General features: G+C 43.8%; 1 protein-coding gene across 1 annotated transcript in view; it reads left to right on the top strand.

Moving 5' to 3' along the window:
* Positions 1 to 17717, top strand: part of TCF4 (transcription factor 4) — a 633301-nt gene that overhangs the window by 516984 nt on the left and 98600 nt on the right. The window contains exon 9 of the mRNA XM_075329425.1: positions 16387 to 16492. Within this exon, the coding sequence (XP_075185540.1) occupies positions 16387 to 16492 (106 nt within the window). The remainder of the gene's footprint in view (positions 1 to 16386; positions 16493 to 17717) is intronic.

Below are 17717 nucleotides of genomic sequence, written 5' to 3'. Positions count from 1 at the left end.
CAGTTCTGAACCCAATCGAGATGGTTTGGGGTGAGCTGGAGCGCAGAGTGAAGGCAAAAGTGCCAACAAGTGCTAAGCATCTCTGGGAACTCCTTCAAGACCATATCTGGTGACTACCTCTTGAAGCTCATCAAGAGAATGCCAAGAGTGTGCAAAGCAGTAATCAAAGCAAAAGGTGGCTACTTTGAAGAACCTAGAATATAAGACATATTTTCAGTTGTTTCACACTTTTTTAAGTATTTCATTCCACATGTGTTAATTCATAGTTTTGATGCCTTCAATGTGAATCCACAATTTTCAGAGTCCTGAAAATAAACAAAACTCTTTGAATGAGAAGGTGTGTCCAAACTTTTAGTCTCCCCTTCCAGACCACAAAAATAACTTTATAAAGCCTGGCCCTTAGGTATGCTAATTACCTGTGTTGGTCCGATGGGTGGGCTCATTTTCTGATCCTGCCGTCATCAAACTCGTTGCATTTTCAAATCTCGTGCCTGTGCAGTTCAGTCGGCTCGCGCAGGCGCAGTTCACTCTGCCATATCGTGGGTAGAGCAGAAAACATAGCTGCCCTCATTCGCACCGGTGAGCTAAATGTGCAGGCGGAAGATTATGGTCGGCGCTGTACATGACCTCACCAGCGTCATCCTCGTCCCCAACCATAATCTCAGGTACCTAAGTGAAAATGGCCAAATTGTGCCCAAATAGTAATTTTCCCTCCCCAGTGTCATGTGACTCATTAGTGTTACAAGGTCTCAGGTGTGAATAGAGAGCAGGTGTGTTACATTTAAGGCCACTTTACACACAGAGATAAATCTTTGGTAGATCTGTGGTTCCAGTGAAATTGTGGACAATCAGTGCCAGATTTCTGGCTGTGTACAAATGGAACAATATGTCCATGATTTCACTGCAACCACAGATCTGCCAAAGATTTATCTTTGTGTGTAAAGTGGCCTTTGGTGTTATCGCTCACACACTCCTCATTCTGATTACTGGAAGTTCAGCATGGCTCCTCATGGGAAAGAATTCTGAAAAAAAAATTGTTCCTCTACATAAAGATGGCGGAGGCTATAAGAAGATTGCCAGAACCCTCACACTGAGCTGCAGCACGGTGGCCAAGACCATACAGTAGTATAACAAGACAGAATCCACTCAGAACATGCCTCACCTGTTTAAGCTCACGGGCTCAGCATCATATCCAGAGGTTGTTTTTTCAGATTTGCTGCAGAGGTTACATGGGTGGGGGGTCTGCCTGTCAGACCATACACCGCACACTGCAGCAAATTGCACTGCCTGGCTGTCGTCCCAGAATAAGTCTCTTCTAAAGATGATGCTCAAGAAAGCCGCAAACAGTTTGCTGAAGACAAGTAGACTAAGGACATTGCTGGGACCGTCCTGTGGTCTGATGAGACCAGGATAAAACTATTTGATTCAGATGTTGTCAAGAGTGTGTTAATACAATCAGGTGAGGAGGACAAAGACAGGTCTGTCCTGCCTACAGTCAGGCATGGTGGTGGGAGTGTGATTTTTTGGGGCTGCATGAGTGCTGCCGGCTGTGGTGAGCTACAGTTCTTTGAGGGAACCATGAATGCCAACATGTACTGTGACATACTGAAGCACAGCATGATTCCCTCCCTTTGGAAACTGGTCCATAGGGCAGTATTCCAATATGATATCGACCCCAAACACACCTCCACACACAGGTTCCATATGGAGGTAGAATTACTAAATAGGAACTCTTAGGTTACATGTCCACAATCAGGGTTATATGGTCTTCTGAGCACGGTATTTATGCTGCGTCCATTGCGTTCTCCCGCTCAGGAGAGTAAAACATCTCCACGTGAGAAATTGACCTGCTGCGGCTCAGAAACCCGCACCGCAGGCCAGTTTACGTAGCATTAAAAAGAAAGCACAATGGGCAGGAGACTTTTATAAATCCCATTCACTGTTCTTGAACTGTACTATGCAGCGTTTTGGACACAGTGAAAATACACTGCATCCGAAATGCTTCTCTTGATCGTGTGCATGTACCCTTTCTACCAACTCTGCCGTATTTAGGAGGACTCAAAGGTGAACTCTGCCTCCCTTTGCTTCCATATAAGTGTACACGTGTGTTGATGTCATGTCTACTGATACCTGCCATATCAGTGTCGGTACATGTGACGTCCATTATTGCCAACTAACTTGGATTTCTCAGGACACCTGGCCTGAAATGGGGCTTGGGTTATATTAATCTTACCCAAAGTTATGTAGGGAAAGTGTATGGGGAGAGGAGCAACACGAGGCTTAAACATCCCCATAACTGTTGGCACCTGTGGACATCACTGGTCACGCTCAACTCCCAACATGGAAGTGAGCAGAACAGGAACAATCATTTAACCTTGGGTTATATAAGGATCTTATCAATCTTGTACTTCTTCTCAACTGGACATGCTCACCCATATTGAAGTCGGGGCCTCCAAATCAAAATCCTACACTTACTAAAGCAGGGAGCTAGCCTAAGGATTGTCACCCACTCTGGAGGACTGCTGGTGGCCAAGTAATATATGGGCTTTTGCTGGTTCAATGACCACTGTGTGATGCCCACATTTAGTAGGGAGAACGGCTTAGAGGGATTGTCCAGGATTACTAAAACTTGACTCGCCAAGCAGCGCCACACTTGTCCACAGGTTGAGTCTGGCAGTGAAGCTCCATTGAAGTAAACTGGGCTTAGCTCCATTATCAATCACAACCTGCTGACATGTATGGCTATGTTTTTGGATTGATACTACCACGTTTTACTAATCTCGGACAGCGCACGTTAACTGGAAGAAAAGGATCAAAACTGGACAATTTCTTGGAGGATGTGTCCAGACGTGTGCCGACAGAAGCAGAAATGTGTCACTAAGGCCAGAGTCACACTTGAGAGTGCCTCGCGTGTAACTCGCGCGAGTCTCTCATTGAATCACCCGGCACGGCCGCACACTCTCCGGACAGGAGCGTCTCAGCTGCATAGACATACATGCAACCGACCCGCTCCTGTCAGGAGAGTGTGCGGCCGTGCCGGGTAATTCAATGAGAGACTCGCGCGACTTACACGCGAGGCACTCGCAAGTGTGACTCTGGCCTAACATGGCCACTTGAACGATGACCTAGCATTGCAAGTGCGCATGAATCCACAGGCCTATAGGCCTCATTTCTAGAAAAAGTTACCATGGTGACCAACCTTTCCAACATGGAAGCAATGAGAGCAGTGGCCATATTGGTTGCTACCAGCAACTCACCTTGTTCTTTTATAGCTAAGGCCCTTTAGGCACTTTTTTTCTCTCCTATTGTTTTCTCTGTCTTTTTTTTTTCTTCACATGAGAGCATAGACGTTTCTTGCGAAGTGAAATATCATCTTTTATTTTTTTTTCTGCCAAACAGGATAATGTCCAGACGATTAGTCACAGAGGATTGATTCACTTAAAAAAAATAAAACCCTGTCTATTCTTTAATGATTTCATGACCTCGAGGAAGTGGTGGCCTATTGTTTCTGTATAGCGGTATACACGCGTGCACGCCGGGGCTGCCTGCTCCGGAGAACAGCCAAATCTACCATCTTTATACATCATACACGCCAAAGCATTAATGTCTGTTAGAACAGATATTTTTTTATATTTTTTACGCTTGATAGTTCTCTTTTCTTTTGACAAAAATTATATATATATATATATATATATATATATATATATATATATATATAAAATTTCAATAAACAATATATATATATACAGTCTCAAAGAACAATCTCTATCTCTGTATCCATCCACCTATCCACACTTTTATATCTAATATATAAAGCTGAATGTGTGTATGTATGTGTGTGTGTATGTATGTATGTGTGTATGTCCGGGATTGGCATCTGCACCGTTGCAGCTACAGCCACAAAATTTTGGACACTCACACTTCTGGACCCCGAGAGCGTCATTGGCTATGTTTTAAGGGGAAATTTTAACCCCGCGCTTTACAGTTATTCGCCAAAAAACCTGCCTCCATTAAAGTGAATGGAGCTGGGAGCCACAGTGCAGCCAGAACTTCAGAAGAATGCGCAGACACGCCCTTATTTGGAATGTTGGCGTGTCACAATGCAGCCAGGGAAAGAGACAGACACAGACAGGGAAAGAGGCAGATACAGACAGGGTAAGAAACAGACATAGACAGGGTAAGAGACAGACACAAAGAGACAGACACAGACAAAGAGACAGACTGACAGGGAAAGAGACAGACAGAGAAAGAAAGGGAAAGAGACAGACAGGGTAAGAGACAGACAAAGACAGGTAAAGAGACAGACAAAGAGACAGACACAGGGAAAGAGACAGAGGGAAAGAGGGAAAGAGACAGACAGGGAAAGAGAGGGAAAGAGACAGACAGGGAAAGAGACAGACAGGGAAAGTGACAGAGATAGATAGACAGACAGGGAAAGAGATAGAGACAGACGGAGAAAGAGACAGACACAGTCAGAGACAGACAGGGAAAGAGACAAACAGACAAAGAGATAGCGAGAGAGACAGAGAGATATATACAGAGGGGGAGACAGACAGAGAATGGGAGAGAAACAGAGAGACAGTTACTATCCCGGGCGTTAATACATTCTATTTATACATTCTATCCCGGGAATGTTAATAAATTCTATTTTGTTAACAACAGTTATTAACCCGGGGCGAAGCCGGGTAGTACAGCTAGTATATATATAAGTGTGGATGGATGAATACATAGATAGATAGATAGAGATTGTTTTTGCAGGACTGGTTGCACTTTTGAATGACACTATTCATTCTGTACTGGAAAACGGGAAAAAAAAAACAAGTGCGGTGAAATTGCAAAAAAAAGTGCAATTCCACAATTGGTTTTCGGGTTTTATATTTACCGCATTCACTATATGGTAAAACTGACCTGGTATTATGAATCCCTAACTCAGTACGAGTTTGTAGATACCAAACATGTATAGTTTTACTTTTATTTACTGGTGAAAAAAATTAGAAATTTGTAAAAAAAAAAAAAAAAAGAATTGTCGCCATTTTCCAAGACCCGTAACGTTTTCATTTTTCGGGATCTGGGGCTCAGTGATGACTTATATTATGCGTCTTGAGCTGGTGTTTTTAATTATACCATTTTTGAGTGGATGCAATGTTTTGATCATCTCTTGCAATTTTGCTGCAACCAAAAATTCATAACTTTGGCGTTTTGATTTTTTTTCTTGTTACGCCCTTTACCTTCAGCCTCAGCATCAGCCTCTGAATCAGCCTTTGCATCAGTTTCAGCCTCAGTGTTAGCCACAGCATCAGCCTCTGCATCAGCCTCAGCATCAGCCTCAGTGTGAGCCTCTGCATCAGCCTCTGCATCCGCCTCTTCATCAGCCTCAGTGTGAGCCTCTGCATCAGCCTCAGTGTTAGCCTCAGCATCAGCCTCAGTGTTAGCCTCAGCATCAGCCTCTGCATCAGCCTCAGCATCAGCCTCTGCATCAGCCTCAGCCTCAGTGTTAGCCACAGCATCAGCCTCTGCATCAGCCTCAGCATCAGCCTCAGTGTGAGCCTCTGCATCAGCCTCAGCATCAGCCTCTGCATCAACCTCAGTGTTAGCCTCAGCATCAGCCTCAGCATCAGCCTCAGTGTTAGCCTCAGCATCAGCCTCAGCATCAGCCTCAGTGTTAGCCTCAGCATCAGCCTCAGTGTTAGCCTCAGCATCAGCCTCAGCATCAGCCTCAGTGTTAGCCTCAGCATCAGCCTCAGCATCAGCCTCAGTGTTAGCCTCAGCATCAGCCTCAGCATCAGCCTCAGTGTTAGTCTCAGCATCAGCCTCTGCATCAGCCTCTGCATCAGCCTCAGTGTTAGCCTTAGCATCAACATCAGCCTCAGTGTCAGCCTCTGCATCAGAATCAGCCTCTGCATCAGCCTCAGGGTACGTATCCTCTTGCGCACAGCTTCCAATGTGAGAGCATCAGAAGTGATATGCTAATGACAGTCTGTTGCGAGCGTCAGCCGAGGGTCATGCGACTGTGATCCAATCTTGCGATCAGATCACAGCTGCGGAGGAGAAGGAGGAAGCACTTGCTCCCCATCTCCTCCCTGACCTGTCTCTGCGTATATCGCACTGCAGTCGGATGACATGCAAGTGCAGTTCGATGTTTTACATGCTCCCATAGACTTGTATGGGGGTGCGTGAGTCAAGACTCGCTGCCAAACGCAGCTTGCTGCGATTCATTGCACATACCGCTGTGGCATGAGAAATCAATCGCAGATGGACACTGCCCCATAGTTTTACACTAGAGTGAGAGCAATCTGATGGTTTATCGGATTGCACTCATCCGTGCAAAACGCAAGTGGAACCGTACCCTTAGCATCAGCCTCAGCATTGCTCTGAACAGCACAAATGGCAATCTCCTGTGAATGTTAGTGCTCTGCATTCACAGGAACTTCGTTATGACAGTGACAGGGGTTATCATCTGATCTCCAGCTATCATGATAAACCCATTGGCACCCCACAATCACGTCACAGGGCCACTGATGGGAGTGGGCAATGATGTGTTCCCTGTGTGCACATTACTAGTTAACAGGCGTGTGTGAATCTCCGATCCACTTCCGCCTGTTAGCTGCACATGTCGGCTGATGAGATCTGCCACCATGTGTGGGGAAATATGCGGACTCATCGGGTGAGCCTGCATTAAAGGCACAGATGTGACCTTGGACTTACCGATACGTCCAAGGTCGTGAAGGCGTTAAAGAGTAACTGTTTTTGTCTATATTTTGTTTTCACAAAGCAATAATACACATGAAAATAAGAACATTTGTAATATAGCTTATCAGAATAATCAATTTTTTTCTCCTCCTGGACTAATCTTTCATTTTCAAAGTTCTTAATTCCCATGTAAAATTTGTCTTCAGGGAATACAGATTTTCCTATTATTGAGATAGGAGATGACGGCTGGTGCTCGTAAAGTCCTATGGAAGGGGAGGTGCTAGAGGCCAACATAGACATCTTCCTGCCAGTTCCCTTGATATGGCGGGGCCCTATTCGTTATTGCAATTGCACTTTTTTTGTCTATTTTTTTTATATTGTTTACCTGTTTTTAATTTGCTTCTTATTTTAATTTTCGCCTTTTTTTAAAGCCCGGTTCTCTTATTTTTTTTTTGTTTTTCTATGTTCTTTATTGTGGCTGGGGTGCGGAGTTTCCAGATGTTTCATCGGTCGTGATCTTTTAAAAGTTTGCCAAATTTTGGCACAAATCTACTCCAATCCCCCCTGCCCTGGAGTGATTTTATATACATCTGGGGTCTTTTTGTGCAAATGTCACAACATTTTAGCAGAACATGCAACTTATTTTGTCCTAAAAAGTAACAGAAAAGTGAAGAGACAAAAACACAGAAATACAAAATTATTGGGTCACAAATTTGAAAAATTTGGCAAAAAAAACGATAATGAACACCTCAAGACAAAAAAAGGGAAAATAAAATAAAAAATAATAATATTAATGAATTGGGCCCTGAATTTGCTGGATCTGAGTTTTAACAATTTTTATTATGTCTGTTCGCTTTTGTTGATATGCAAAGAAGAAAATGTATCAAAAATTGTGTCATATGAAAACCATCCGTTTTTTACATTGATTAACATTGAAACTACATTTGGACTATTATTAAATTTCAAATTGATGATTTATAAAACGGATGAAAACGTGGATGAGAAAAAATATAATTTTATTGGGAATGAAAAACAGTTTTTCATCTATTCTGCCTTTTTAGGGGGACTGCGGTTTGGTCCATGTTTCCATATACACCTTGCAAAGCACCTGTGTTATTTTACAACATGGTCCATGTACATGGAAATTTATGACGCTCCTTTTTTGCATTTTTTTTTATATTCTCTTTTATTTCTACTTTTAGTGGTTTTATGTGACCTTGAGTGTTCCTTTGGAAATCACTACATGCTGATACAACTGACTTAATGGGAAATAATTGACCTTAGGGTATGTGCGCACACAGTAGTTTTGTTTCTTGAGCAAATAACGCACCCTCTGGCCGAAAAACGCACCTCTGGCCGAAAAACGCACCCTCTGACCGAAAAATGCACCCTGTGACCGAAAAGCGCACCTCTGGGCGAAAAACGCACCATCTGCCCGAAAAACGCACCTTCTTGCCAAAAAACGCACCCTCTGCCCGAAAAACGCACTTCTGGCCGAAAAGCGCACCCTTTGGCCGAAAAACGCACCCTCTGACCAAAAAATGCACCCTCTGACCGAAAAGCGCACCTCTGGGCGAAAAACGCACTTCTGACCGAAAAACGCACCTCTGGGCGAAAAACGCACCCTCTGCCCGAAAAACGCACCCTCTGGCCAAAAAATGCACCCTCTGCCCGAAAAACGCACCTCTGGCCGAAAAACGCACCCTCTGGCCGAAAAACGCACCTCCGGCCGAAAAAAACACATAAAAAATGCATGCGGTTTTGGCCACGTTTTGGTGCGTTTTTTCCACTATAGTCAATGGAAAAACGCAGGGAAAAACGCAGAAAATAAGTGACATGCTGCTTCTTTTTTCTGCACCCAAACCGCAGGCAAAAAAGAAGCAACGTGCGCACTGCCTCTCGGATTTCTCATAGACTTTGCTGGGGAAGGTCATACATGCAGTTTAGGACCACAAACTACACCAAAAACGCAAAAAAAAAAAAAGCAGTGTGCGCACAAAGCCATAGAATTGACATGCTGCTTCTTTTTTCTGCACCCAAAACTGCAAGAAAAAAAAGAGGCAATGTGCGCACAGCACTTCAGAATTCTCATAGAGTTTGCTGGGGATGGAAAGATTTGCAGTTTTGGACCACAAACTGCACCAAAAAATTCTGCAAAAAAAACCTCAAAACGCAGCGTGCACACAAGATCTTAGTGCTTTTATTCTTTGTTTTGAAACCATTTTAGTCATTGATTTCACAAAAAATGTATGGCACAAAAATGCACCAAAAGATGCATCAAAAACGGACCAAAAATACATCAATGCACCAAAAACGCACCAAAAAATGTACCAAAAACGCACCAAAAAGTGCACCAAAAACGCACCAAAAAATGCATCAAAAACGCACCAAAAAGTGCACCAAAAACGCACCAAAAATACATCTAAAATGCACCAAAAAATGCTCCAAACAATTGCATCAAAAATGCTTTGTTTTTTTGGTGCATTTTTCTGGCACAAGGTGTGTTTTTTGTGCATACACATCCTTAAATTTCACCACTTTTAAAGTATATAGGTATAACAAAATTTGGCGCAAATATACTCCAGGTTTCCTTGGAGTAATATATATGCTTGTAAATTTTTGCTCCATTTTGCAAAATGTGCGACTATTTGCACCAAAAAGTTGCAGAGCTATCAGAACATTTTTAGGCCATGTGCGCATTAGAAATTTAGAAATTGACTTTTTCAGACCCTCTGAAAGAATCCCGCACCCGCGGTAAAAAAAGCACCAAAACCGCAGCGAAATCTGCATGTGGTTTGGTGCGGTTTTGGTGTGGTTTTGCCGCGGATTTGCCACGGTTTGTCCACAGGTTGGTCCCTACAGATTTTTACCATTATTTATGGCAAAAAAACGCAGGTATCTGCGGAAAAGAAGTGACATGCTCATTAATTCCACAGCGGAAATTCTGCAGGTGAATCCGCAGGTATAAAAAAACGCAGTGTGCGCACAGCATTTTTTATACCCATAGGTTTTGCTGGGGAATGACTGCAGAAATGTTAGAAACATTTTCTGCGGTAAAATCCGCAGTAAATTTGCGGTAAATCCGCAGTAAAATCCGCAGTAAATTTGCGGTAAATCCGCAGTAAAATCCGTAGTAAATTTGCGGTAAATCCGCAGTAAAATCCGCAGTAAATTTGCGGTAAATCCGCAGCGTGCGCACAAAGCCTTAAGCAAATTTCTTGATGCCTGCAACATTTTTAACAATTTGAAACAAGGAATATTACGAGCCCCCCCCATCTAAAAATCAAATAGGCCTAAAAAGTACATGAATGAAGCCAATTTTTTTTTACCAAAATGCAAAACAACATTGGTGGCCAGAAAACATCACGTGTGAACGTATCTTTACCTCTGATCGCCCATGAGCAGATATATTTATGAAGGCTCGAAATTAGAAAAATAACACAAAAATTCTTAAAAATAATGGTAAGAAAATATCACAAATTTGGCAGCACCATAAAATCTGCAGAATATGTCCTTAGCCATGATGCCTAATTTATTCAGATTTTTCCGTGCCGCGCAATGACCAAAATTTTCTCAAAAATTTACGCACAAAAATTGCATTTTCAAGGTGCAAGGCGGGCGCCAAATTTAATGATTTAAATGACGGCCCCCCACCGCAGACGCAAAGCTCCTTTCCGAGAATATATTCCATATGCCATCGTCGTAGTCGAGTCCGCGCAGAGATTCATTAGCCTTCGCTTACGGGAAAGCAACATTGCGCTGTTGTGATACGCGTCCCTATAAAGAATTAATCGTTTCTATGTGTTCATCGCCAAAATTGGAAAATATTTTGTTTTTAACCTTTTCATGCCAGCCAGGACCCCCGTCCGCTTCCGGACTCACTGCCAAGTGCCTCGCACGACGGTGCACCCCCCCGGGCGCGGAACTGGTTAATGTTGCAGATGTCTTTTTATTGGTGGAATTTTCCCCTTCATTTTGCTGTGACAAGCGAATGTCAGAGTAGGCAGCCTGCCAATTCTGTGATCTGCTGCCTGCTTCAAAATGGAGGCAGGAGGGTATCCATTTTCATCACGGAGATGACAGCGCCTCAGTCTTTCTGGCCATCTGGAAAGGAGCGTTTCTAAAAAGGGAGAAAAAAAAAAGAGTGGGAGAGAAAACAGAACTTAAAAAAAAAAATAAAAAAAAATATACAAAATTACAAATGTGTGTTTTTGTATATATATATATTTTTTTTTTTCCTTTCTCCAAACTCAACAAACTCTTCGTTATATGAACGTCAGCCCTTTGTTTCATGAAGGGATGTTTATATATCCCGTAAACAAGACATAAATGTGCTATTTTTTTTTCTGTAGAATTCTTTGTAGAAACAAAATGTGTTTCTCTGGCAAACTTTAAAAAAAAAGAAAAAAAAAGAAAAAAAAATATTTCTCCCAATGCACACCCTGCATGTTGGTGGTCTCCTTCACATCCAGGTCTTAACGTCTCTTTTCATGAGTCTTTGAAGACAATGGACGAGAGATATGGCGCTTATTATATTGTCTTCAATTGTTCTATCATCAGTTTCCAAGAATTAATGAAATATTTAATAGGAAGATACAATGAATGTGTTTATTTATTGGATACATGGGAGTAGACTGGAAAAGAAAATAGGAATGAAGTAGAAACCGGCAATAAGTTGCTCCTGAATAGTGCTAATCCCAAATGATTAAGTAGATATGAAAGATTGAATTATTCCGGTAGCCTACGCAAAAAAGTCAAGGTGGCCGAGAGGTCGTGTCTATGAGAGTTTAGGCTGTTGGTGGGTTTTTATGATAACTACTAGAAGGTGGCCCGATTCTACGCATCGGGTATTCTAGAATTTACGTATTGTGTAGTTCATGTATGATTTTTGTTATATATATATATAGATGTTGTTGTGTGTAGTTACCAAGTGTTTGTATAGGGGCTGTACATGTTCTGGGTGTTGTCTGGGTGTGACGGGGGGTGAGAGCGGTGTTGTATGTGTGTTGCGTGTGTTGCGTTGTTTGTGGAGCGCTGTGTGTCTGTAGCGTTGTGTGTGTGTGTGTTGCGCGGTTTGTGTGTGTGTGGTGTGTTTTGGGGGGAGGTATGTTTTGTGCAATGTGTGTGTTGTGCGGTATGTGCGTATATTTGTGTGTGCAGCGTTGTCTGTGTGTGTGGGTGTCTGTGTAGGGCAGTTGTTTGTGGTTCCCAGTGTGTGTGTGTGGTGTGTTGTGCAGTGCGCGCGCGTGTGTGTGTGTTGGGGGGAGGTGTGCACTTCCCATCGTGCTCCATCCCCCATGCAGCGCACTCCCCATCGTGCTCCATCCCCCATGCAGCGCACTCCCCATCGTGCTCCATCCCCTCTGCTGCGCACCCCCCATCGTGCTCCATCTCCCATGCTGCGCACTCCCAAACGTGCTCCATCCGCCATGCTGCGCACTCCCAAACGTGCTCCATCCACCATGCTGCGCACTCCCAAACGTGCTCCATCCGCCATGCTGCGCACTCCCAAACGTGGTCCATCCCCTATGCTGCGCACTCCCAAACGTGCTCCATCCGCCATACTCCGCACTCCCCATCGTGCTGCATCCCCCATGCTGCGCACTCCCAAACGTGCTCCATCCGCTATGCTGCGCACTCCCAAACGTGCTCCATCCGCCATGCTGCGCACTCCCAAACGTGCTCCATCCGCCATGCTGCACACTCCCAAACGTGGTCCATCCGCCATGCTGCGCACTCCCAAACGTGCTCCATCCGCCATGCTGCGCACTCCCAAACGTGCTCCATCCGCCATGCTGCGCACTCCCAAACGTGGTCCATCCGCCATGCTGCGCACTCCCAAACGTGCTCCATCCGCCATACTCCGCACTCCCCATCGTGCTGCATCCCCCATGCTGCGCACTCCCAAACGTGCTCCATCCACCATGCTGCGCACTCCCAAATGTGCTCCATCCGCCATGCTGCGCACTCCCAAACGTGCTCCATCCGCCATGCTGCGCACTCCCAAACGTGCTCCATCCACCATGCTGCGCACTCCCAAACGTGCTCCATCCGCCATGCTGCGCACTCCCAAACGTGCTCCATCCTCCATGCTGCGCACCCCCCATCGTGCTCCATCCCCCATGCTGCACCAGCATCAGCCGAGATCTCTACCCACAGCATCAGCCTCTCTGCCCGCAGCATCAGCCTCTCTCCTCCCAGCATCAGCCTCTCTACCCGCAGCATCAGCCTCTCTCCTCCCAGCATCAGCCTCTCTCCTCCCAGCATCAGCCTTTTCTGTCCCCAGCATCAGCCTCTCTCCTCCCAGCATCAGCCTCTCTCCTCCCAGCATCAGCCTTTTCTGTCCCCAGCATCAGCCTCTCTCATCCCAGCATCAGCCTCTCTCCTCCCAGCATCAGCCTCTCTCCTCCCAGCATCAGACTTTTCTGTCCCCAGCATCAGCCTCTCTCCTCCCAGCCTACCCCAGCCTCAGCCTCCCTCAGCATCAGCCTCCCCCAGCATCAGCCTCTCTCCTCCCAGCATCAGCCTCTCTCTTCCCAGCATCAGCCTCTCTCCTCCCAGCCTACCCCAGCCTCAGCCTCCCCCAGCATCAGCCTCTCTCCTCCCAGCATCAGCCTCTCTCCTCCCAGCCTACCCCAGCCTCAGCCTCCCCCAGCATCAGCCTCTCTCCTCCCAGCATCAGCCTCTCTCATCCCAACATCAGCCTCTCTCCTCCCAGCATCAGCCTTTTCGGTTCCCAGCATCAGCCTCTCTCCTCCCAGCCTACCCCAGCCTCAGCCTCCCCCAGCATCAGCCTCTCTTCTCTCAGCCTCCCCCTCCCAGCCTTCCCCAGGATCAGCCTCTCTCCTCCCAGCCTCCTCCAGCACGCCGTGCTCCTCTGCCGACACTCACAGATCCGATCGCATACACTCACACACACTCACACACACCCGATCGCATACACTCACACACACCCGATCGCATACACTCACACACACCCGATCGCATACACTCACACACACCCGATCGCATACACTCACGCACACACACATCGACGATATTGCATATACGCGCTCACACTCACAACATCCGGAGATACCACATGCTTCTGGCCATGTGATCCTCTGGCAGGTCCTGGAAGCTCACAGCACAGTATCGCCGCCGAGAAGCAAGCGATATCTCCGGATGCTGTGAGTGTGTGGATGCGATGTGATGTGTGTGTGAAGTGTGTGTGAGAGTGAGTGTGATCTGATGTGTGTGTGTGTGTGTGTGCTGTTATGTGTGTGCGTGTGTGTATGTTCCGCCGCTGCAGGACCTTGATGCGCTGGTAACTATGCTACCATGGTTACCAGCGTATCTCGTCCCCCGCTCGCACGGGAGCCCACACCAGCATACGCCGGCCAGCCCCAGCAATGCGAGGGTATGTGTCGGCTGGTTTGGCGGCGTACGCTGATGTGGGCTCCCAGGGGTACAGTACTCACCTGGGAGTCGTGGCTCCATGACCGTGTCGGTTCGGGGAATGCATGGGGGGGCGGGGCCATAGCTAGCGTGCATTGCGTGAGGGGGCGGGGCGTGGCTGAGTTGCCAATGCCTACAGGGTGCCGGGGCGAGAGGCCAATCTGTGGGGGGGGCGGAGCCTGGGCGAGCGGCCGGCCAATCCGTGTGGGGGCGCAGCCTGGGCGAGCGGCCAATCCGTGCGGGGGGGCGGGGCCATGGCGAGCCCAGCGGCCAATCAGCTTTGTGTCACCGTAAGGACACAATTTTGGAGCAAGACAGACAGACAGACAGACAGACAGAATAAGGCAATTATATATATAGATGATGATACTTTTTAATTCCTTCATATTAATGCAGGTTATTTTGTTGCTTGCTAAAATGATTTTTTGTTTATTTATTTATATATATATATATTATTTTATTGTTTTATTTTTCAAAGCTGAAACATGACTCCTTTTGTGTCATACTGTGTAATACTGTACAAGAATGTATTGCAACACTGTCCTCTATGTACAAAAGTAATTACAGTAATGCTGCATCTGTTTACATAAATGTAATATAGCTACTATAATACTGCCCCTATGTACAAGAATATAAGTACTATAATACTGCCTCGTATGTACAATAATATAACTACTATAATACTGCTCCTATGTACAACAAAATAACTACTATAATACTGCCACTATGTACAAGAATATAACTACTATAAAACTGCCCCTATGTACAAGAATATAACTACTGTAATACTGCCTCTTATGTACAATAATATAACTACTATAATACTGCCCTTATGTACAAGAATATAAATACTATAATACTGCCCCCTATGTACAAGAATATAACTACTATAATACTTCCCCCTATGTACAAGAATATAACTACTATAATACTGCTCCTATGTACAAGAATATAACTACTATAATACTGCTCCTATGTACAAGAATATAACTACTATAATACTGCCCCTATGTACAAGAATATAACTACTATAATACTGCCCCTATGTACAAGAATATAACTACTATAATACTGCCCCTATGTACAAGAATATAACTACTATAATACTGCCTCCTATGTACAAGAATATAACTACTATAATACTGCCCCCTATGTACAAGAATATAACTACTATAATACTGCCCCTATGTACAAGAATATAACTACTATAATACTGCCTCTATGTACAGTAATATCATTACTATAATACTGCCCCTATGTACAAGAATATAACTACTATAATACTGCCCCCTATGTACAAGAATATAACTACTATAATACTGCCCCTATGTACAAGAATATAACTACTATAATACTGCTCCTATGTACAAGAATATAACTGCTATAATACTGCTCCCTTATACAAGAATATAACTACTTTAATACTGCTCCTATATACAAGAATATAACTACTATAATACTGCTCCTATGTACAAGAATATAACTACTATAATACTGCTCCCTTATACAAGAATATAACTACTTTAATACTGCTCCTATGTACAAAAATATAACTACTATAATACTGCTCCTATGTACAAGAATATAACTACTATAATACTGCTCCCTTATACAAGAATATAACTACTATAATACTGCTCCTATGTACAAGAATATAACTACTATAATACTGCTCCTATGTACAAGAATATAACAACTATAATACTGCCCCCTATGTACAAGAATATAACTACTATAATACTGCTCCCTTATACAAGAATATAACTACTTTAATACTGCTCCTATGTACAAGAATATAACTACTATAATACTGCTCCCTTATACAAGAATATAACTACTATAATACTGCTCCTATGTACAAGAATATAACTACTATAATACTGCTCCTATGTACAAGAATATAACTACTTTAATACTGCTCCTATGTACAAGAATATAACTACTATAATACTGCTCCTATGTACAAGAATATAACTACTATAATACTGCTCCCTTATACAAGAATATAACTACTATAATACTGCTCCTATGTAAAAGAATATAACTACTATAATACTGCTCCTATGTACAAGAATATAACTACTTTAATACTGCTCCTATGTACAAGAATATAACTACTATAATACTGCTCCTATATACAAGAATATAACTACTATAATACTGCTCCTATATACAAGAATATAACTACTATAATACTGCTCCTATGTAGAAAAATCTTATGCTTCTGAATACTTATGTTGTTTCTGCCTTTATTTGCAGGTTTACGCGCCATCAGCGAGCACTGCCGACTACAATAGGGATTCACCAGGTTATCCATCCTCAAAGCCAGCTGCCAGCACTTTTCCTAGTTCTTTCTTTGTGCAAGGTAAAGCAATCAGCATTAGCATTTATTGCCTTTTTTTTATAAAGCTCAAACATATTCTACCCTTGTACCGTTCTACATGCATATATCTCATACTGTAGTGTGGAAAGAAACAGACAGACTATAAGCATAGTCCAATATAACACATGTACCCTATGGCCCAAGCTAGTTCACTATTTGCACTGTTTGTCTTACCTTTCCTTCGGGTTACTGTGTATATAGTGAGCTCAGGTGGTGCAGGTGCTGACTGTGTAATACAGCTGTTACCTAATGCTAACTGCACTGATCGCAACTACGGTAGCTCATATTGCAGCTTTTTGGACGCTTATATGCCACTGTCAGTGTCAGCAGCATTTAGGTTGTGCTTTCCTGGTGGGGTATCCATCTAGGTGCCTATTGCCCCATTCACTGTGCGGGCGGCCATTGTAACCCACTGAAAACCCCCTTTGTTGTCATATTAGTAGGAGCCCCTGATTGTCTTATGTTTAATGAAGCTTTCAAACAATTGCAGGTTCAAGGTCCCTAGGGAGACTTAAAAATTAAAATAAAGTAAAAAAATTGTTACAAAAACCCCAAACACTCAAATCACAGAAAAAAAAAATAAAATAACAAAGTACATACACATTTAATATCGCTACATCGGTAAAATTGAGATCTATCAAAATATAAAATTGTTTAACCCATAAGGTAAACACTGTTAAAAAAAAAATTCGAGTCTCCAAAATTGACATTTTTTTAGTCTCCGCAACTACCTCAAAAAATAATTAAAAGCGATCAAAATATTGTTTATACTCCAAACTGGTACCATAAAAACCAGCATAAGAAACTCTAGCCGTTACACAGCTCCACTCACAGGAAAATAAAAAAAGTTATGTCTCAAAAATAGCGAACAGACAATTTTTTTAAAGCACCGGTCGTCATTTTGTTTTTCAGCTCTAGAGTGGCGCTTTTAAATGTATGTCTCCGGGTCCTAGCGTTATACTTACCTTCAGCGCCATCATGTTACTTTGACTTGTAACTGTCCGTAAGTCCGTAAGTAAGAAGTTACTTCACAAACTTCCAATGCAAGTCTATGAGAGGTAGAACGAGGCCAGAACGAAGCCAGAATGAGGCCGAAGTGAAGCCAGAATGAGGTTAGAATGAGGTCGTAACAATGCCAGAATGAGGCCAGAACGAAGCCAGATTGAGGCCGGAACAAGCCCAAAATCAGTCCGGAACGAGACCCAGA

The sequence above is a fragment of the Anomaloglossus baeobatrachus genome, chromosome 1, assembly GCF_048569485.1.
Source record: "Anomaloglossus baeobatrachus isolate aAnoBae1 chromosome 1, aAnoBae1.hap1, whole genome shotgun sequence".
NCBI lineage: Eukaryota > Metazoa > Chordata > Amphibia > Anura > Aromobatidae > Anomaloglossus > Anomaloglossus baeobatrachus.
The sequence above is the reverse complement of the archived record's forward strand: the minus strand, read 5'-3'. Positions and strand labels throughout refer to the sequence as shown.